This window comes from Columba livia, chromosome 3 (assembly GCF_036013475.1).
Source record: "Columba livia isolate bColLiv1 breed racing homer chromosome 3, bColLiv1.pat.W.v2, whole genome shotgun sequence".
Lineage (NCBI taxonomy): Eukaryota > Metazoa > Chordata > Aves > Columbiformes > Columbidae > Columba > Columba livia.
Window position 1 is genome coordinate 44,456,243 of NC_088604.1, and position 20,352 is coordinate 44,476,594.

The window sequence follows — 20,352 nt, forward strand, 5'->3', positions numbered from 1 at the left end:
AGAACTAATTTCACAGCTCACTAATTGTGTGAATGAGAAGGGAAAATAGGTCCTTTTTCTCTAAGGTATGCTGAGCAGATGGCATAGCGTTCATTTCTACCAGCTGAATCTAAGGTCCTCTCTTACTCTTGGTTCCAAGCCTTGCCTCTGTTCATCACACAGAACAGGAAAGAGATGTCACTGTCTTGTACAGCATGACTGTGTGTGCTGAGAGGTTGTCACTGTCTTTTGCTAATATAACATTAGTTAACACATACCAGGTCTAAACAGCCTATTTATTTAGGGTGGGACATGAAAACCATTAAAATGAATGTGCATTTTAATTCAATTCTAATTTGCCTCTGATTTATAGAAGATACTAGTTAGATCTGTCCTAGGGTTTTAAACTGATAACCATAAAAAGTTATTAATGAATCAGTTGAGTACTTTGGGATTGTATCCAATCTGTAATTTCAAAATATTAAAGCATTATTTCCTTAGTCTGTGCACTTTGTTTCGTAGGTAAGGTTTTCCTACTTTGCTAATCTTTTTTATTTATTTTTTTTCTTTTGCCTCACTCATGAAAATAACAGACTTGAATCAAACATGCATGCAGTGATTTATATAGCCAACTAATACACTGCTTTTTAAAGCAACATGAGTCACCAGAAATAACAGTTTTCTTCATTGAAACCGCATAGTTGGTATTTGAGCCCTTTTTTCAGCATTAAAAAGAGAGGGTCCTGACATATCTTTTGTAGGACTTGACAATAAGGCTGCATTTTACAGTGCTACACAAGCAATCAGATAATTTTCTCCCTTTAACATAATAAGCCGTGTTAATTTTTTGTTTCCTTTGCTAACTGCTGGGCTGTCACAAGTTATTGTTTTGTGTTCATGGTTCTGATTTTATTGTACTTTCAGACGGATGCAGCACTAATGTATGATGCAGTTCATGTGGTGTCAGTGGCTGTCCAGCAGTTCCCACAGATGACCGTCAGTTCACTACAGTGTAATCGCCACAAGCCATGGCGCTTTGGGACACGCTTTATGAGTCTCATTAAGGAGGTAAGTCACTAATAAAGAATTCTGCTTCATTACTTTCCTTTCTCTCAGCTCCGATTTTCTTTTGTTCCCACTCTACTTGATTTTTTCTTTTTTTTTTTTTTTTTAGTAGATGGGAATCTCTTTTTGTTATCTGTACAGAGTTTAGCAGGCAAAACAACATTTTTACTTGAAATTGAGTTTTCCTGAGGTATTAGTTGGAACAAAGAAGTATAAAAAGGTGATATAGCTGCATTGTAAATAAAACTTTCGTAGATAATTGGAGGGGGAGCGATGTTTAGAACATTTGTCGCATAAAACCCCAAACCCCTCAAACACCAAACCATAGACTGACTATGAAAAATTCAGCAACTAAATATTGACATAAGTTCAAAGGGGTCAAGAATGAAGGTTACTCCTTGGTTTTAATTTTCTTTTTCTTTTGCTATGGCGAATTCATATATGTGGCCTTGATCTCCTAGCATGCTGCTTAGATACTGTTCAATAGTAATTCAAAGTAAAGCTAGGAGATGTAAGGTGGTAAAGATGAATGCTGTAGAATATTCAAGTCTCTTGTACTGTAAGTAACTCCTAATACAGTATTTCGCATTCTAGATATGAAAAATACTATGATCAAGAGAACTATTTGCAATGGGATATAATCCTGGTTTTAATATTGTTTGGAATATATTGGTTCCTTTTAGGTTGATAATTTTGTTTCCCACATTCTCTCCTATACTTTAGTATAGTTTTAGAACTAGGTAGACTTTAAGTTATAAAAAAATCAGGATATTGCACTTTATAAAAAGTAAGGAATTAGCTCAGGAAGAATGGCTTAGTGACCTCAATTTTGGCTGTCTCTGTGTGTTTTCAGGGGACTCAGCATCTTGCAAAAGTAAGTCTTTATTTGAATGACATTTCCTGAAAAAAAAATGAAGACCAGTGTTAATGAAAGAGATTGAGGCTTGGGGAAGGCACAGGCATATAGGGAAGCAGGAAGGGAAATGCGTGCAGGAATGATGGAAGAATGAAAACCAAACAGCCTTTTATCTCATTTAGTAAAAAGAGTCTGTTGACTAACATGGGAAGTTGCTTAAAAAACTGTGAAGACTGAAGAAATGTTGATTTAATTAGCAAAAAGTGAATACAAAATATTTGTTAAGAAAAATCAGCCACAATGTAACTCAATTAGATAGAATGAATAATTCATGTTCCCATTTAGCAGAAATAAAATTTGTTCTTTTTGGGAAAAAAAGGAAGAGGTATTTATTTAAGTAAATTGTTTTTTCTTTCTCCATAGGCCCACTGGGAAGGCCTCACTGGGAGGATAACTTTCAACAAGACCAATGGTTTAAGGACAGATTTTGATTTAGATGTTATCAGCCTCAAGGAAGAAGGTCTTGAAAAGGTGTGTAAGATGTTTACCTCCAAAGTGATGGGAAACAAAACAAAACCCCACCCCCTAAAACCAATAGCATTTTCAATAACATTTCATGTCTTACGTAAAACAATATACCTGTTCTCAATTTGATATAAGGTTTAAAAGTCTTCTTGTAAACACTGTTATCTTGATGTCTGACAGTGGCCTCTTAACTATGTGCTTCTAGCCACATTCTTAGACTCAAAAGGACTGGGGAAGAGCAAACAGTTGGAGTAATGATTTAATATACCTTTTCTTCGATCGAGGTTGAGTTTGGTTGTACTTGTGATTTCAGTCCCACTGCTTATCCTCACATGTGAACCTGTGGATGTATTTGTATTTTCTTTACATCTTATTAATTCAAGAAGAATTACCTCAATCAGAATGTAATAAAATAGCTTCATTTTAGCAATATTTCTGTGTTTTAAGAGGGAACTTTGATTATTTCCTTGGAATAAGATGTTCTGCTTGTAAGTGGTACAAAAAAAAATTAATAATATGTAGCCTGACAGGTTTGTCTCTCTTTTGACATGGATTTTGTTGTACAGAGATGGAGTGAAAGGCCAAAGGATTGAGAAATGCCCTTCCTGTGTAGCCTAATATTGTCTATATTTGAACAAAAGGCCTTGGGAAGCACATACAGATATTTGGCCTGCCTCCATGACACCATGGTGATCTGAAATCAGGTCATCTTCCCTCTCTTCTCCAACTACCCTGCCATAGAGAGGCAATGCAGGAAGCTGCAATGTCTCACATTGTTGTGATAAGCAGACAAATGTCTTGCAGTTTCCATCTGTCCTGTAGTCTGTATTTAGCTGTGGTGTTCAGTGTTCTGTAAACACTATGTTTTCCTTCATCTTCAGATAAAGTTTTATCAATAATTGGCCCAAGACAATGTTGTGGTCACAAATAAAAAGAGAAATTAAAGGAAAGCATCATTCTGCAGAGTTGCCTTTCCTTTCTATGAATCATCAAATGGAGAAGCTGGCATAAACAACGTATTTCTCCAAAAACAGTCCCATCCAATTTGTTCTGGAATATGAATGTAATCTTACTAGGAAGATTTTAAAAAAGTTCAGTACCCATGAGCTTACTTTGAAACACATAGGTAATAACATTTTCAGAAATAGCCAGTGGCAAATGTACTCAAAGGTCTAAAATAGATTTTAAAACATTCAGCAACATACTGATAGTAAAAACTCTTCCTAAGTAGTGTTTTATGAAGGGAGCTCTGGAAACGTAAGGGGGAAAAATAAAAAAAGTATATAGTAATTATTATATTTAGAAGGAAATTAACTTTGTGTATGAGTAGAGCAGGTGCAATGCAACCTGTCTTCCTTACTGGAACCAGAAACTGAAGAATTGATGACATTGAAATAGCTAAATAAGTCTGTAGTGGCTGAAGAGTCACGGAAGTGATAACTTGAAAATGAGGAAAGCCATCTAGGATGGCTTTAAGAACATTGGGTGCCAATTGAGAACCAGCAAGCAACATGGGTTTTCTGGAAAATAAAAACTTTACAGTGTACTTAATTTATTTTCAGGCAGAAATGCAAAATAATTACAGAAGTATAGACAGTTTAATATATTTGCCTTTTAATGACATATGTGATTCTACTTTACAATGATAACAAGAGTTTGTTGTGAAATTTTCTATGTGGACTGAAAATTTTCTGAGAGAACATTGGTGTAAAATATTGCAGAATAGATGTGCAGTGGGCTAACGGAATGGTATCTGGATCTGTGTTATGTCTCTTTTTATTTCAACATCAGTATTGATATGAAAGTAGAAACACAAAAGTACATCAATTTAGTTCTCAGTTGACAATATATTAAGAGATATGTACTCTACTGAAAATATCGAAATAAAAAGGTCTACAGAGATAAGAAATATAGCAGGAAAATAAAATTCAACAGGAAATACAGTACTCTAAAACATGTAATAGGAAAAAGAAATGGAAAAGAGTAATAATGAAAGATATGTAAATACAACAACAGAAATGGATATGGATATTTAAAAACAACCAACATGTACTTGAGCTCTGTATGCACAAGTTCACGGAAAAGGAAGATACTTTTGCTGCCTTCATGGCTTATTTTGGCCTTGCAGTAAAGGGTTATGATAATATTGCTTTTTTGCCAAATGCGCTGGCAGTCTTTGGAAAGAACAGTAAGAATCAGTTACTATTTATTAGAAAAGTTTAAGAGTTAGGAAAATGTTGGCAAAGAATTATGAGGAATGCTGTGCAGATTCAAAGATGTGTAAGAGCAAAAGCAGAGTAGTTTCTGTAGAGTGTAGTGATATGAGGTTAGGAAAAAGAAAATTAAGGTGTACGCCCATTAGATTGAACTCCCTAGGAAATACTTGGAACCTATAGGGTATTTTACTAAGAAGGAGAAATCAAGACTCAGAAATAAATATTTTTCTTTGAAGAATTATTGTGTAGTATTTCTGGAAGAGCTATTTTTTGAGATTTTGTAAAAAAATGTCCTAGATAAATTGCCTGGTTAATATAATGGGAAATGACCTAAATCACATATTTTAAGTGCAATGACTACTGAAGTCAGTCACAACAGAAAAGTTGCTTGTTGATTTAAAAAAGATGCTGTGTGTGATCTCAGATTTTACATAAGATACCTGTTCTTGAAACTCTTGAATGAGAGGTGATAATGAAGCATCAATCAATATGAAGTATGTATTTCCAAATAAACATCCATGTCTGACAAAAATGACAGCTTCTTGTAAGATGAAAATGATAAAATCATGGAGTGTTGCTAGTGTAATGTAAAACAACAGTTGCTGACAGTCAGTCTGGACACAATTAAATTATTTATGATTAAGCAAAGTGAAAAACCTGAACTGTGACAATCCAGCATAGTAAGCAAATTATCATTTAAATTACAATCAATCAGTATTTACACCGAAGCTTCATAGTGAGGAAAATTATTTTATACTTCAGGGAGATGACAAATACCTGAATTTAATACCACTTTTGATATGAAAATTTTTCACTTAAGAAGAATCACATTTCTTGGATAGTGGTGTTAATAACTGGCTTGAAATCTCGCTCAGGAACCTACACACAGGGTGAATTTAAATTACAAAAAATGAGTTGTAATTAATTGTCCAGAACATCAATGTGAGACCTTGTTTTATTTAGTATCTTTATTAACGGCCTGGGAGAATAACAGCAAGTGGCATAAACAGGGGGGTCTATAAAAGAGAAAAAAAAATGAGATAACATATATAAGGAAGCCAGAAGTATTGTTATAAACATAATATTTGGCAAAGAATGTAAGCGTATTAATATTTCTGAAGAAAGAAAAATAAATGAAGCTTTTCCCAAATGGGAAATACACAAATAAGAAGAAATAATACTACCCACACTGGAGTATAAACAATTCTTTTCTTGATGTAATCATTGCTATTACTAAGTACTCTACAAAACATAATAAAGATGGTAAATTGTAGATGCGTTTGCCAGTTCTTTGGGCATTGAATACAGGTCTGATTTTGGCTGCATAGGTAGATGGTAGCACTGCAGAAGGGCATGGTCCTTCCTAGTACTATGCTTATGGCACTTCACTGTGAGTAGTATGTACAGTTTTGGTTGAATCAGAGCCAAAAAAATGTTACTTTTTTTTTAGTAGAGTCTTGCATAAATTCCTTTTTCTCAAACGTGCTGAAGTAAAAAAAAAGGTAATTTCTTGAATTTTTGTGGATACCATCTAATGAGACTGATGCTCAGTAAACTAATCGAGAGTGTATGTAAACTAAGAACATTTGTGATTTTTATTCTACTGACTTTACTGGAATAAGAATTTCAAGATATAAATTGTCACAAGAGCTGTGTACTGAACATTTATCTACAAACCATGTAAGTTCTCACACTTAATCTACTTTCAGTCTTCTCCATTACATTTTCCCCAAAACATGTCTTGCTCTGCTCTTTTCTCTGATCACAGGAAATGGTAAATCCTTCTGTATAGACAATGCTCTCTGTTCTGCAAATGAATTTCCACCTGACTATTAAGTTATCTTCAGATGTGGTTTATCTTGAAGAGTGAAAGTTAAATGGAAAATTAAGTATTTAAACTTTAAGTATTTAGATATTCTGTGCATTATTTTTCCACTTAATGTCACACTTCGTGAAGCACACTTTGAGATATTGTGAATCATATTTTAAACAAGCAGACTTTGAATGTAATGACAGAGAATAATGGAAGATGGTTTAATAATAAATATTAGCAGCCTTTTTATATTTTTCTGTGTAAATCTGGTTTTCCTTACAGTGTTCTAGATGCTGAAATGTAACCAATGGACAATTTACACGATAATTTACTGTTTTATAGGTTGGAACTTGGGATCCATTGAGTGGTCTTAACATGACAGAGAATCAGAAAGGAAAACCAGCAAACATCACAGATTCTCTGTCCAATCGCTCTTTAATTGTTACCACCATCTTGGTAAGTGATGATATTTGCATTTCCAGAAATAGAGTTGTGCAGGAAAGCTAATAGAATATGCTATACTAATGACAACAGTTTGTAGTGTATGTTACAGTTACATAGAAATTACTGTCTCATGAATGATTTCCAGTTGTTAAGCTAGTCACGGATATTTATTCTCATCTAAATTGTAAGTAATTTTAGAGATATGTCAGTTGATTAGTAATTTCACTTTATTATTGCCTGAAATGTCTGGTTCCTTCACAAAGCTGTTCAGCTCAATACCTTATGAGAGGACAAAAGGTGTTTGTTTAAAAAAGGGGTTTGGCTCTTAGTCTGATGATTTTAGCCAGCAAAATTTATGACTTTCATTTGCTGATCTAACATCATGATATTACCTCTAAGGAAAATAAAAAGTATTTAACATTTATTTTCATGGTCATTATTACCTTACTACTCAGTGGAAATATTTTATCGTACTGAAATTTAATTGAACATTCATTTTAACTAGATCAGAAGTATCTTCTGTTTCATTGCCATTGTTGGCAAATTCACAGTGGTGAACGAGGTATTTTTTACTTATGATTACACATATTATGTAAAAATAAATGTTCACTAATTTCCACACCATAATTTTGAAACAGTAATTTTAATTTCAACACAAATGAAAAATCTCTCCAGAAGTATATCTGCTATGTTTGCCTACTGCCATTATGATTGTGAATTTGAAGATATAAAAAAAAAATCACTTCCCAACAGTTTCATTCTTTAATAAGAAACTTTTACCTACCAACTTATATATTGACATTTCAAGCTAGAATGACTTTTCATAGGTATATAGATACGAATATCAGTATGCTTCTGACCTTTTATGTAACTTAAGCCATACAATTTTATCCTGTGAGTAACTTTTTGGCTACTTTGGTCTGTTTTTATTTGAAGATTTACAAATTCTAGAAAAACTTCTGAAATATGTTTTCTAATTTATTCTGCTAACTGAAAAATACATACTTGATGTATAATTGAAACATAGCTGACTCACTTTCAGACATAAGTTCTTGTTATGCAAACACTAGCACATTTTTAACACAGCTTTCTCTTGTACCATTAATTAAAGTTTATAAACATATAATCTCTTGTGTTTCTTTTGTATAAAATGTAAATGAACCTCTTATAGTTTCTTAAAGTAAAAGAATGTTTTCTATAGTATTAGTCTGTCTTTTTATTTCCCACTGTCCTTAACAAGTTTTCAAATTTCGTATATATAATAACTACTACTGAATTATCAAGTGACATATCTTAGCAAATCCTGCTGAATCCCCTAGATTCCTGTTATATAACATCCATATATCCTACCTAGGATTGTTCTTGAAGTATTTCACTGATACATAACCATGTTTCACACTTTTCCTAATTGCCTTCTAGAATTACTGCTTTCCAGGATCTAGTCCTGTCTGTTAGTGACCTGTTTCCTTCATTACTCAGTACTCAACCAACCGTTGTACCATCTGCACACTTTATTAGCAATCGTATACTTGATTCCAGATCAGTGATAACAATGCTGGAACAAGGATCATTCCCTGCAAAATTGCATAAGAAACACTCAATAACTTAGGGCATTTCAAGTTTATGTTTTAACATCTACCTGTTGTTGAGGTTTGAGTTCATATGCTGTATGTATCATATTGATTTTATACAGTGATACACTTGAATGACTTTATCTGAAATAGTGATCTCAAGAAAAGGTAAGCTGCACAAATGTAAACAGCAATACTATCAATGATCTCTGATTTGGGACTGGTAAAGCTCACAGAAGTAGAATACTGAGAATTACGATAGCACCTACTTTCTATAAGCAAGGATACTGTTTCTCTTAGGCGATAACTTTTGGTTAGTGGTGTTTTATAAGCATTTGTCCTTGCACACAACTAAATAAAATAATAAAAAAAAAATACAAGGATTTTTAACTGGTATTATGAATTGCTCACTTGTAATTGTCTTTTATACCTTATTTACTGTTCAGTGAAAGTTTTGGTAATTGCAATAACTCTTTTCAGCTATGAAGACATAAGAGTGGTACTCAGAATAACAAAATCAACCAAAAATTGCTCTAGAGCAGAAAGTATGTTTACTAGTTTCCTTTTGTAACTCTATATTTTTGTACTTAATAAATACATTTTTGTTGGACAGAAAGTGTATTACTGAATATTCATTTTGCAGTAATGCAAAGGAACAATATAAGATACTACAGCTCCTGGAAACATATTTTCTTCTTTATCAGCTTTCTTTCACCTCCTTTTTCAGCCTGGAAAATTTTGTTTTTTAAAAGGCAATTCTCTTATTGAAGTTGTTCATGTGATTTTTCTATGTTTTGTTTGGTTTTTTTTTTGACTGCCAGTCATGGAGTCTTGATCAGTTTTCTCTGTAGCTTCCTTTAACACTCAGTCTTCTTTTAAAGATGCCAGTCTTATTTTTAACACTGTCTCCTGAAATTCTGAAGAATATATTTTTCATCCTTTATATTTTAATCATTAAGATCTTTACAGCTGTGATTAAACCCTGCTTTTTAGGTGGTGGCTAAGTCTACTGAAGATGAAAATATATTGATAGGAAAAATACTAATAAATAACACTTAGTAAATTCATCTACTGCTAGTAAGGCTGGAACTATGTGATCTTTTTTTTTGTCTTGAACTCTGCATAATATATGCTATAGGTAACCGAAAGATTATTCCTTGGTTTATAGGCAATTTAATAGCTCTATTATGAAAAGGGATCAGGGTTCCCAGAACTTCATCATTCCTCAGAAACCTACTGACATGTAATTTTGGTGCAGAAGCATGTCTGGTTTCCAAGTCTACACCCTCTCCTTCCTGAACTTCATTCCACTCCTGCCTCAGTTACGCTTGTCTGTCTTCAGCCACCTGTGCAGACTGTAAACTGACTAATTTCTTGAAGATGTAGCAGAAATGTAAAGCAAACCACTTTAATGCATTTCAGGAATTTTTCCACTGAGAAAGGTAAATTAACTTTCTTTATAGTTTATGGTCCTCAAAACACATAGTTTAAGTTGAAAACCACCCTGGTCTTGACATGCAGCATAATGTCTGTATACTTCTAATAACCTTTGAGGCCTTCAAACTTTTAGGGTATCCAGAGATATCCTTAGCTGCAGTACTTGGTTGTATTTCAAATGTAAGTGACGCTATCAGAAAAACATGATGAGGTTTGAAGGGCATCATAGTATATGAATGAGTGCAGTGGGATCAGCAAATGTTGAAGTTTGATTTAGTGGAAAAAGGTCAATAACACTACTTTTCTCCTGGCTGGGTGAAAGTAGAAGGTAGGATGGCTGTGTATTTATACCTCTAGATAATGACTAAGAAGTACTTTTTTTTGGGTTCCAAGTTTACAGCATCATCCCAAACAACTTCTCTCAAATAATTCTCTAGTGCTTCAGTTCCCTTCTCCTAAAATGAATGTAATAAAAATGTACTTTTACATAGTGGTGAGGATCAGTTTATAGCTCCAGAATTTGCACTCATGTACAAGGGCCATCAGTCTAGGAAAATGCTTTGTGTATTTGTTGCATGTCTTGGATTTGCTTTTTTTTTTTTCCTTCTTTTTCCTCCCTGTATTTTGAAAATTTCAGATACACCATAAGAAAATAATATTTTGCTTTCCATTATCATAAGACTTAATAATAACTTTGATATTCTTCATGTATCATGAAGACAGTATATTTCTGTTCAGCTGAAAACTAGATTAGTATAGTCTGCAGTTTTGCAACAGTTTAATGATTTCATGTTCTGTGGTTTATTGAGTCAAGTGGTTTTACTTGCAATAGGTATCCTCTCATACCTGTTCTGTTTTACTGTAATGGAAACTTAGTGCACATTGTTGGGGTGCAACTGAATTAATTTAAATTCTGTCCAAAGTTAAGAGTGAATTGTGGAGAAATAAAGAAAAACATATTTTTTATGGAGCCTGACAAAAATGATGAATGAAACTTCAGAAAAGAACAACTATGGCTGGAGTTCATGAGTTTTTTAGCTCGTGATTTATCAAAGCGTCATTTTGACTACACGTTCCATGACCCAAAAGGTCATACTAGGGAATCTTTCAGAAAATATAAGGATATTCATAATTTCTTTCTATTATAGATAGTATAGTGGGGGAAGGCGACTTTGGTGTTTTCCTGTGTCTGGCCTTAGTTTCTTCTATGAGAATATCCTGGCTCTAATGACTAGTAAGATATCTAATACTTTACATTGTTTTAATTGATTGTAACTAGTGGATTGTTTTACCTCTCCCACTTGAATTTTGACTGCCAACTGTGAAAGTCTATTGTGTATTCCTTACATCTAACATAAGTGTTAATTAGATATGACAGCCTTTTAACTCCGGTATTCCTGGTGAACAGAAGCTAATAATTAAAATTCTCTGTTCTAACAGTAGCCAGTTTTAAAGATGGTTTTCCTCTTTTCACCATCAGGGCTTCTATGTCTTTCTTCCCCACCCCTTCACCCTCTCCCCCACCAGCCCTGAGTAGTGTGAGTAGTATGAAAGTTCAAAATTTTTTAAAAAATATGTATGTCCATGTTGAAAGTCTTAATGAACAATCTGTATGTTTCATACCTATATATAAGTATATAACTGTATATATATGATTCTTTGGAGATAGTGTACTTGCTGTGCATCATAGAAATTATTATGAGAAAACCAATTGTTTACATTCATGAAAGTTTAGCACATAATTCGGAAGAAAACATTTTGATCATTTAATCTGGTCTTTAATACAATAAAATTTAAAATTAACTAATTTTAGTTTCTTTTTGCAATCTGTCTAATTTTTATCTTATCTGATTTTCGGACTTTGGAAAAAATATTCATATCAAATAAAGACTTTATGTAATCTGTCTTCTTCTTGATGTGATCCTCTTTTTTGCATCCAGAAGGATGCTACCCACTCTGATGACAGTGTATGAAAAATGACTGTCATCTTCTGATTATTTCAGCTTCACTGTCACTGAAAAGGATCATTGTGATTAAAGTTCACTACGCAGCCAGAAGGACATCACCTTACCAATAAGGCAAAATGTCTTTATTTATCAACAATACATGTAAACAGCGTAAAAACATGAAAACAGCAGTAACCTGTCAATTCAGGGTCATATCATGGTTGAATGAACTTTTGTAATTTTTTTATACTACTCGATAAGTATTTTTCAAGGATTAATCATCTGTTTACAGATATAATTTTTAACCTACCCCCTACTTTACTCTTCCTTGTGACCACATCTTTATTTGCAGTAATTTTAGTTAGTGTCTGGTTGAAAGACTATTAATTTCAACTGGAACTGTTTAGAAGATTTTAAATAATATTTTGCCAACATTCTGAAAATACTTCTGATTACCTTTTTTTTTTTTGATGTGATCTAGTAACTTTTAAGGGTCATATTTTCAGGAGCTGAAGGAGAAAATTAAATTGGGAACCATATTAAAGTATAAATCAGTTGCTGATCTTTACAAATCACTCAGTTTAAATACTCTATATATCTAATTGATGATAATTGTCCTAGTGAAGGATATTGGTGGAAGTGATAATCCACCAAGAAACCGTGATGATCATATGTTTAATGCATAGGGACTTTCATGAGAGTGTACTTGGCAAGAAGTTTTACATTTGTCTATACTACAAATTTTAAACTTGAAGAATCATGTAGCAGATCCTTTGCATGGACTTGTCCAGAATACAGAAATGCCATGTTTGTTATTTAAAATGTGCATTTTATATTACATGGGGAAAGAGAAGGGGGTGGGATGGAAGGGAACTATGGAAAAATTCTGGAATTAATAAAAGACATCACAGATGAAACAGCCAAGAGCCACTTTCTGATAAATCATGGATAAATCCTGTCAAAGCCAAGGAAGTGTTGAGATATATATATATATATATATATATATATATATTTTTTACAAACTGTAAAAAAGCGTTAGCAGAACGTATAAAGTGATTGAGGATTACTGTAATCATCTTACAGGAAAATATTCAAGAATATATAGCTGAGCTGAATTGCTCAGAGAAGAAAATCCTGCTGTCCTTACTGAGTAAAGGAGACACAAATGCATGAATTGGTAATTATACTGCCTCCCTGATATCACACATTTTTAAATTCTGCCCCATATAGTTCAGGATTGTGTGGAATGGAAGACAGAAACAAAACTGTCATCAAGAATCTTGTCAAGATTCCAGAGGGATTGGGGGATGTGTGACTCTGTAAATATCTGAACAACTCGGAGAACAAATGTCTAGGATATGTGTACGTGAGCATTCCTAACTACATAGGAATTTCATAATGCTTAGAGAGGCATATATACAATGTTATATTTGAAAGCAAAAGTCTGAGGTTTTTTTTCCATCTGAAATAGGGTTTTTTACACCTTCAGGAATAAATTTCAGTATTTAAAGTGTTGTTAAACAATTTTATTGAGTATTTAAGCTGAATTCAATATGGAATAATATATTTCAGTTAACTACTGTCGATAAAAAAGTTCCAGACATTTTGGAAAATTCCCAAAACACAAAACCTCACAGCTGAAATGCATGATTTTTTCAGTTGTCATGATTTCACTTTCTAGATGGTGAATGTTCTTTTCTCATCAGAAACAGTTGCCACAGGTAGATGTTTTCTTGGTGTTTCATTGTTTGTTGGTTGGTTTTTGTTGCTTTGTTTGTTTGTTTGTTTAACAAGAGGTGATTAAGCTTAGCTTTTTCTTCTAAGAAAACACTCCAAATTATTACATAACCTACTGTGACAAGTATAGTTACCAATATAAAGTGCTTCCTAATTTCTAACCTTCATTTTTTTTTTCCCAAAGTTTAAGACCATTAATTTCTGTCCTCTCTACAAAAAGTAACTTTTCTGGTTCCTTTGTATGTGTTGAAGACTTTTATCCCATCTCTCTCAGTCTGTTCCTCCTTAAGTGGAGCAACCTATATTCTTTCAATCTTTCCTCATTCTATTTTATAGATCTTGGCTCTTTTTTCTCTTAAATTGCAGTATTCAAAATTGAATGAAATACAGCAACTGAAACATTAATAGTGTCAAAAATATAAAATGATAGAGTAGTTTTGATGGGAAATGACCACTGTAGGTCCAGTTCCAACTCCTGCACAAAGCAGGTCCAAGTAGGTCAGTTGTTTTTTTTTTTTTTTTTCTCATTTCATGGTGTAATATTATTGAGTCTAGTATGCAATCTCCTATAATATCTGGTCTAACCTTCCCGAAGTTCAAAGACTCACTGAAGTTATCTTTCCCTCCTTCAGTACACACGCTTTTACATGAGTTTCTTGTGTTAATGTTTTACATTATCTTATCAGCATTAATCTTTTCAGAGAAGACCAGCACAGGCAAACCATCAAACTGTTTGATTGTCTTTGTCAATGTCATTTCACAGGTTTCTCTTCCTGCTGGGCAACAGATTAACTAATTTCTAGAATTTCCTTTTATCCTTGATTTTAGAATGTAACTTTTTATCCTTTATATCAGTTGCTAATTACATTGTATTTTTTGCTTTGACACTTACATATTTGTCCCTGCATAAGCTTTGTATTTGTTTGCTTTTTTGTTTGTTCTTCACACTGAGTTACATTTTACTTCTCCATACTTTCCTTTCTCAGTTGCCATTCATTGAAGAATGCATGTTTGAGTCTTGTTGCTTCTTTTTCTACACTTACTATGTTTTGTCTTAGCATAGCTTCTGCTTGGCCAGTAGTGTGCTTTGTTTATGGAATTCTCATTTCACCTGCAAAATTATTTTCTGTAGTATTTGTTTGGTTATTTTTTTTTTTTTTTTCTACAACATATTTCATACCAGTTTATTAACAACTGTTTTTTACATAGCTTTTGTTCTGTCACTGGCTTTGCTTCTCAAGAATCATTCAATGACCTTTGCCATTTAAATTGCTGTCAACTTCCATGTTTTCAGTCAAGTCTTTGTTGTTTTCAGTATTACAACTAGAGGAGCTCTCCTCAAGTCATTTGCCTATCTACTGTTTGAAAAGTTTCTGTCAAAATATTCTAGGAGTTTCTCTGGACAATTTATTTCACCTTACGTTCCATGTCAAATTTATGAAGATCTGTGGCATACTTTAAAAAAATATAACCATAACCTTAACCAGTATAAAGATATTAATTACAATCTCAGCAGAGTCTTCAGTAGCACATTTTGTTTAGAAAAAAAAAAAAGAAGTGTAAGGGGCAACAGGGGAAGAGACATACTCTGAGAACACTTCTTGTAAGAGCAAGAGTTCTCTCTGCTTTCTCCTTTGCATTTTGAGTAAAATCTTAAATGTTAAAGCTCCAGGTTTATGCAGATATAATGCTTAAATTGCGGGACACCTCAACATAGTTGTTTACATCAGAAATGCTGACAAGTCCTTATTAAAGCTGTCAGATGCCTGTAGAATGAAGTGCCTTTAACCTCACTGAGTGCTGACGTGGAGATTTAGGGCTGTATGAATTTTGTTAAGTTACCCTGGAGAGTTTAACTGATTAGTCATTGTGACTTGTATTTGATGCAGTAATTACATCTACTACCATTTGTCTTACCTTACTTGGCACTCATTTTTTTTCTATTATTGTATAAAATGAAAAAAAGCCTGTCTAAAGCATGAGGAGAGACTGAGTTGTGTATTTAACCTGTGAAATACAACTTCAATATTGGTACCATATTGTAGTGTAAAACTCTGCCATTTGTTTTTTTGTCTTTTTCCCTTCAGCTTTATATTTGAGGAAGGTCATCCCATATCGAGAAACAGATGAAAAAATCCTGTATTTTGCTAAAATGTTGTTTCTTTCCATAATTTTGAATATGCTGTCAACATTTTAATTTGTTTGCTGTTTTATTTACACATCACAATATGCAAAAATATCACATTGTAGTTTAAAATAATTATAGCAAGACAAATGTTTAAAGATAAGAAATTCAATTTTCATTGAATGTATATCATAGACTAACTTCATTTTAAAGATAAATAAAGACTTCAGACAGACATAATCAAAAGCTAAAAGGAATCTACTTTTCATTTTAGTTCTTTGTACAGGTATGATGACAGTGTATGACTTTATGTTAAAAAGAAAAGAAAGGTGTATGAACACTCATTATCTGTTCTGCCTTTTTAACTTTTGCAGGAAGAGCCATATGTTATGTTCAAGAAGTCTGACAAACCCTTGTATGGAAATGATCGATTTGAAGGTTATTGCATTGACCTCCTCAGAGAGCTGTCTACTATCCTCGGATTTTCCTATGAGATTAGACTGGTGGAGGATGGAAAATATGGAGCCCAGGAAGATGCCAGCGGACAGTGGAATGGAATGGTTCGTGAACTAATTGATCATGTAAGTTAAATTTTTGAAGTTTTCTACTATCCATTTAGATTTCATCTTTATAAATTGCAAAACTTTTATGATAATGCCATTTGAATAGCACTGTTTTGGAAAATTCAGATGTTTAGAGAAGTAATGCAAATAGAGTCACATGAATGGCTTCTGTAATGTAGAATTTATTTGTTAAACAAAGACTACTCTGCATCTCTGTTTTGCCTATAGGCAGTGTTTGTTTCTGCCAAACTGTTTTAGCTCCTCAATGTGATATGCTTAAATCAAAATTCAGAGTAGACAGTATTCAGGATTTATTTCTGAAAACAATTTTTTTTTTTTTTTTTTTGGTGACAAAACATATGTCTTCATTAATCAATACAAGCTGGGCCCCTTCTGATAGTGGATCTGACACTTTGTCTTAGAGAAATTTCTGTGTATGTCGTGTAAACACATGAAAAAGAGGAACATCTTCTTGAAACATTAACAATAAAGTGCAAACAATGAGACAAAAATATCAACATACACTGAAGCAGTAAAATAATGCAATGTGTGCCCGATACCATTAAAATTACATGTGAATGAGTAAGGCAGACTTTGCTTTGTGTCCTTCAAAACATGCTTTCCCAGTTGGTCATGCTAGTTGAATTTAGTCACTTAGAAACTTTTTAGTCAATTTGAAAATTACATTGTTGTCCCTTTTGGCATTTGAGCAATTGCTCGATGTAGAGAAATGTTCGTGCAGAAAACGTTCTGCACATCACTGTCACTTAAAATAGGAACAAGGGGAGACTATTTGATACCTAATTCAAGTGAAATCTCCTGAAGATGGCAGAAACAGGATTAATAACTTGAAGAAAAATATTCACTAATCTTGACTCAATTTGCCTTAAGATTTCAGCAGTTGAGCAGAACATGTACTAATCAAAATATTCATATTTACTAGAAGGGTTGTTATCTTTGTGCTTTTTTAGTAAATAATCTGGTATAGCTGTTGCAACAGGTGTTGATTATGCTTAGCTTCACACTTCTAAGAAAAATGTGTGGGAGTATTATATTTATCTTTAAATGTGTGTATGTATTGCACATAGTAGACATACATAGAAGCAGATACTTAGCTAGACTTTCTGTCCATCTCTATGCATTCATAGTTTCACACATGTATAAATACATAGACATGCATAGCTATTATTCAGTGGGTGTTAGGTACTATCATCATCTGGAACTAATTTTCCATGACTAGGGTGAATATTGTGAAAGTATGTCTTATATAATTCTTCAGAAGCAGAGAAAAATCACATTTTGGTATGCTTTTATTATGCAGTTCTAAAGCTTTCTTGAATAAGCACTAGCATGGTTTCCTAAGCTTTTCAGTAATATAATCTTGAAAAAAAAGCATTTCAAGAAGATGCAGCAGTAAAATACATGAAACAGAAGCTTTTCCAATCCTTTCCTCTTGACAATACAGAATGGAACATGTATTCTTTTTTTTTTTCCTGTAGATAACATATACCTAAGCTTAAATTAAAATTTATTTTGGCTTTGAAATGATGCTTACTTAAGAGTCAAAAAAGTTTAGATACTATGCTTAGTGCACCATGGAAAATGTAATCCAACTTCTTAACCTGGATCATAACTTTCTCTGGTCTCCCTCAGTTTCTCAGTAGTTGAAATTTTCTATTAAAGTTTTCTCTGGTCTCATCTGTTTTTATTTTCTAATTGATTTGAATGCAATTTATTTATGCATTTGTGCCCTTTACTTGTGTGTACATGGTACATTTTATTAGCAAGCAACAATTTTCACCTCAGAACAGTTGCACAAAAGTTTAGAGAATTCCAAATAGACAGTTACCACATTTGATGTTTCCATATAGTTATTAATAGTACTTCACTTGGCCTATTAACTTAGATTTTCAGACTTTCTTTTCCTTTAAAGAAGATTTTTAAAGTGTCACAAAGGTTTTTTTATATAAAGTAATGTAGTAAACTCAATATTTATTTTGGAAAGGTGAAATGATTCTGTCTATGGTTTTCAACCTGAGTTTCTAATTAAAATAGATGGACTACAGAATAGAGACAGAATTCTGAAAGTTAACATGGTAGTTACGTCTGTTTGAAAATTATTTTTAGAATTGATTTTATTTTTATCTGCTTGTTTAATTGTCAGTCACTTAAGTTCAGAAAGTAAAGATACTGTAGTACAGAGCTTTAGAAGGGTAGATTGTAGCATGTGTAATTAAAGAATAAATGAAATGGAAAAGTTCCATACATTATGTGTGCAGATAGGAAGATGCACAATTTATATAAAGATAAAATGTATGGAATAGAATATAAATTTTTAAATAAACTGTTTAAATCTGTGCTTAGTCACTTTCCATCACTGATTGGACTCAAAAGTGTAAATGAAATAAAGATAATACTATCTGAACTGAGATCAGCAAAGCATGTCAGTCGCAGGCTTGAAATTCCACAATGTGAACAGAGGGTGAAGACTTTACATCAGGCTTTGTGTGTTTTCAGTCTCCTTTCCCATAGTTTACTTGCATTTCTTCTTTCTTTGACTGCTTTACTCAGTGTTCCCATATACCATCATTCTAATATTGGTCTACAAACAATTACAAGTTTCCTTTTGAATAAATTATTAATATTGACATTGAAAAATAACTTCAGTGATTCCTTCCCTTTGACAACTGAAAGACAATGAATTCTTCTAGTCCCTATAGCTACAAATGGAAGATAAATATTCACTAGAACAGCAAATACAGATGAGATTTCCCTACAAAAACACTTTAAATTGGATTTCACAGTTAAGCAGACTGATTTATTTTCCACAATTTTTCATGGAATATTTTACACTTCTGTCTAGTTAATTCAAGGCAATGGTGCCAGATAGTTGGGGAGATGGAGCTAAAATCCAGGTATCTCTCTTCTTTACAGATGCATTTTTCATAAAGAAGTATTCTTTAGATTGACTTGCTGTCTTTGATTCAAGAACTTTGTTCAGGGCCAGATTTATTGGTTATGAACTGAATTATATATTCTGGAGTTTTCAAGTTGTTCTGTGGTGCTAAAAGTTGTTATGGCACTATGTCATATTGTATGAGCTGTATAGTGTGAGTGCGTAAATTATGTTCCCCTATATCTAGCAGGTACAGATAGAATAAAAATAGATTTTTCTTTTTTTTTTTCTGTTACACATTCTACTTTACTGGTCCAAAATTACTTCAAAGCATTCCTGTTGTTGGGTTCTAAAACAGGCAGATATTACTATTTTATATGTTCCCAGAGATATAAGTGGAAGTGTAAAACCTACTGGGAAGTAATTTTTTACTATTACATACCATTAAAAATAACCTTTTTTTTTTCTCCACCATTAAAAATAACCTTTTTTTTTACCTCCCCTTGGCTCTTTGTTTGAATGATTCTTCTACAGCACAAAGCTTATGCGTTACGAATAGACTTTAAGGCTTGCAGATCTTTGATGATTCAGAAATAATTATAGAAAAGGTCCAATTTTTAGATAATAACTGTTATCTTATTATATGTGAGGATTAAATGGGAACTTTTCTTCATATATGAATAGGATTTTCAGCTTGGAGGAAGTTAAGACACGCAGTTGGGTAATTGGAAAACTACTTAATTTGAATTATCTTGAGACATAGCTTTGTGTTTTACTTCAGTAACCTCTGAATTTTTTAAAATCAATTTTTTACTAATAAATGTTTACATAGAAAATGTTTATATTTATAAAAACAGTAGTGGTCTTTTATTCTTTCAATAAGAGGATAGTTTCAAATGTTTCTGTAATCAGTTTAAAATGTTTCCAGAGACACATTCTTCCAATAACTCTTTTTTTTTTTTTTTTTTTTTTTTTTTAATTTTTTTCCCCTTCTAATTTAAGGTCCTTATGTTCTTGAAGTACTAGAACCAAGCTCTTTTTATTACTGTGTAGAAGTGAAAAAAACCTTTGTATAAACAACTATATGGATTTTTGGTTGCTACCTATTTGAAACAAAGAAAAATCTATATGAACAAAGTAATTAAAGTTTCTTCCATCTTTTTCTTTTCTTTCTTCTCT

The 20,352-nt window shown here is 32.7% G+C and overlaps 1 protein-coding gene across 13 annotated transcripts in view; it reads left to right on the plus strand.

Moving 5' to 3' along the window:
- Positions 1 to 20,352, plus strand: part of GRIK2 (glutamate ionotropic receptor kainate type subunit 2) — a 382,225-nt gene that overhangs the window by 197,561 nt on the left and 164,312 nt on the right. For all 13 annotated transcript variants that reach the window (XR_010471027.1, XM_065055283.1, XM_065055287.1 and 10 more), the window contains 4 exon segments: positions 904 to 1,047; positions 2,324 to 2,431; positions 6,797 to 6,910; positions 16,089 to 16,295. Coding sequence is in view for 12 of the 13 variants with exons in the window: in XM_065055283.1 (XP_064911355.1) it covers positions 904 to 1,047; positions 2,324 to 2,431; positions 6,797 to 6,910; positions 16,089 to 16,295 (573 nt within the window). In the remaining variant the exon portion in view is untranslated.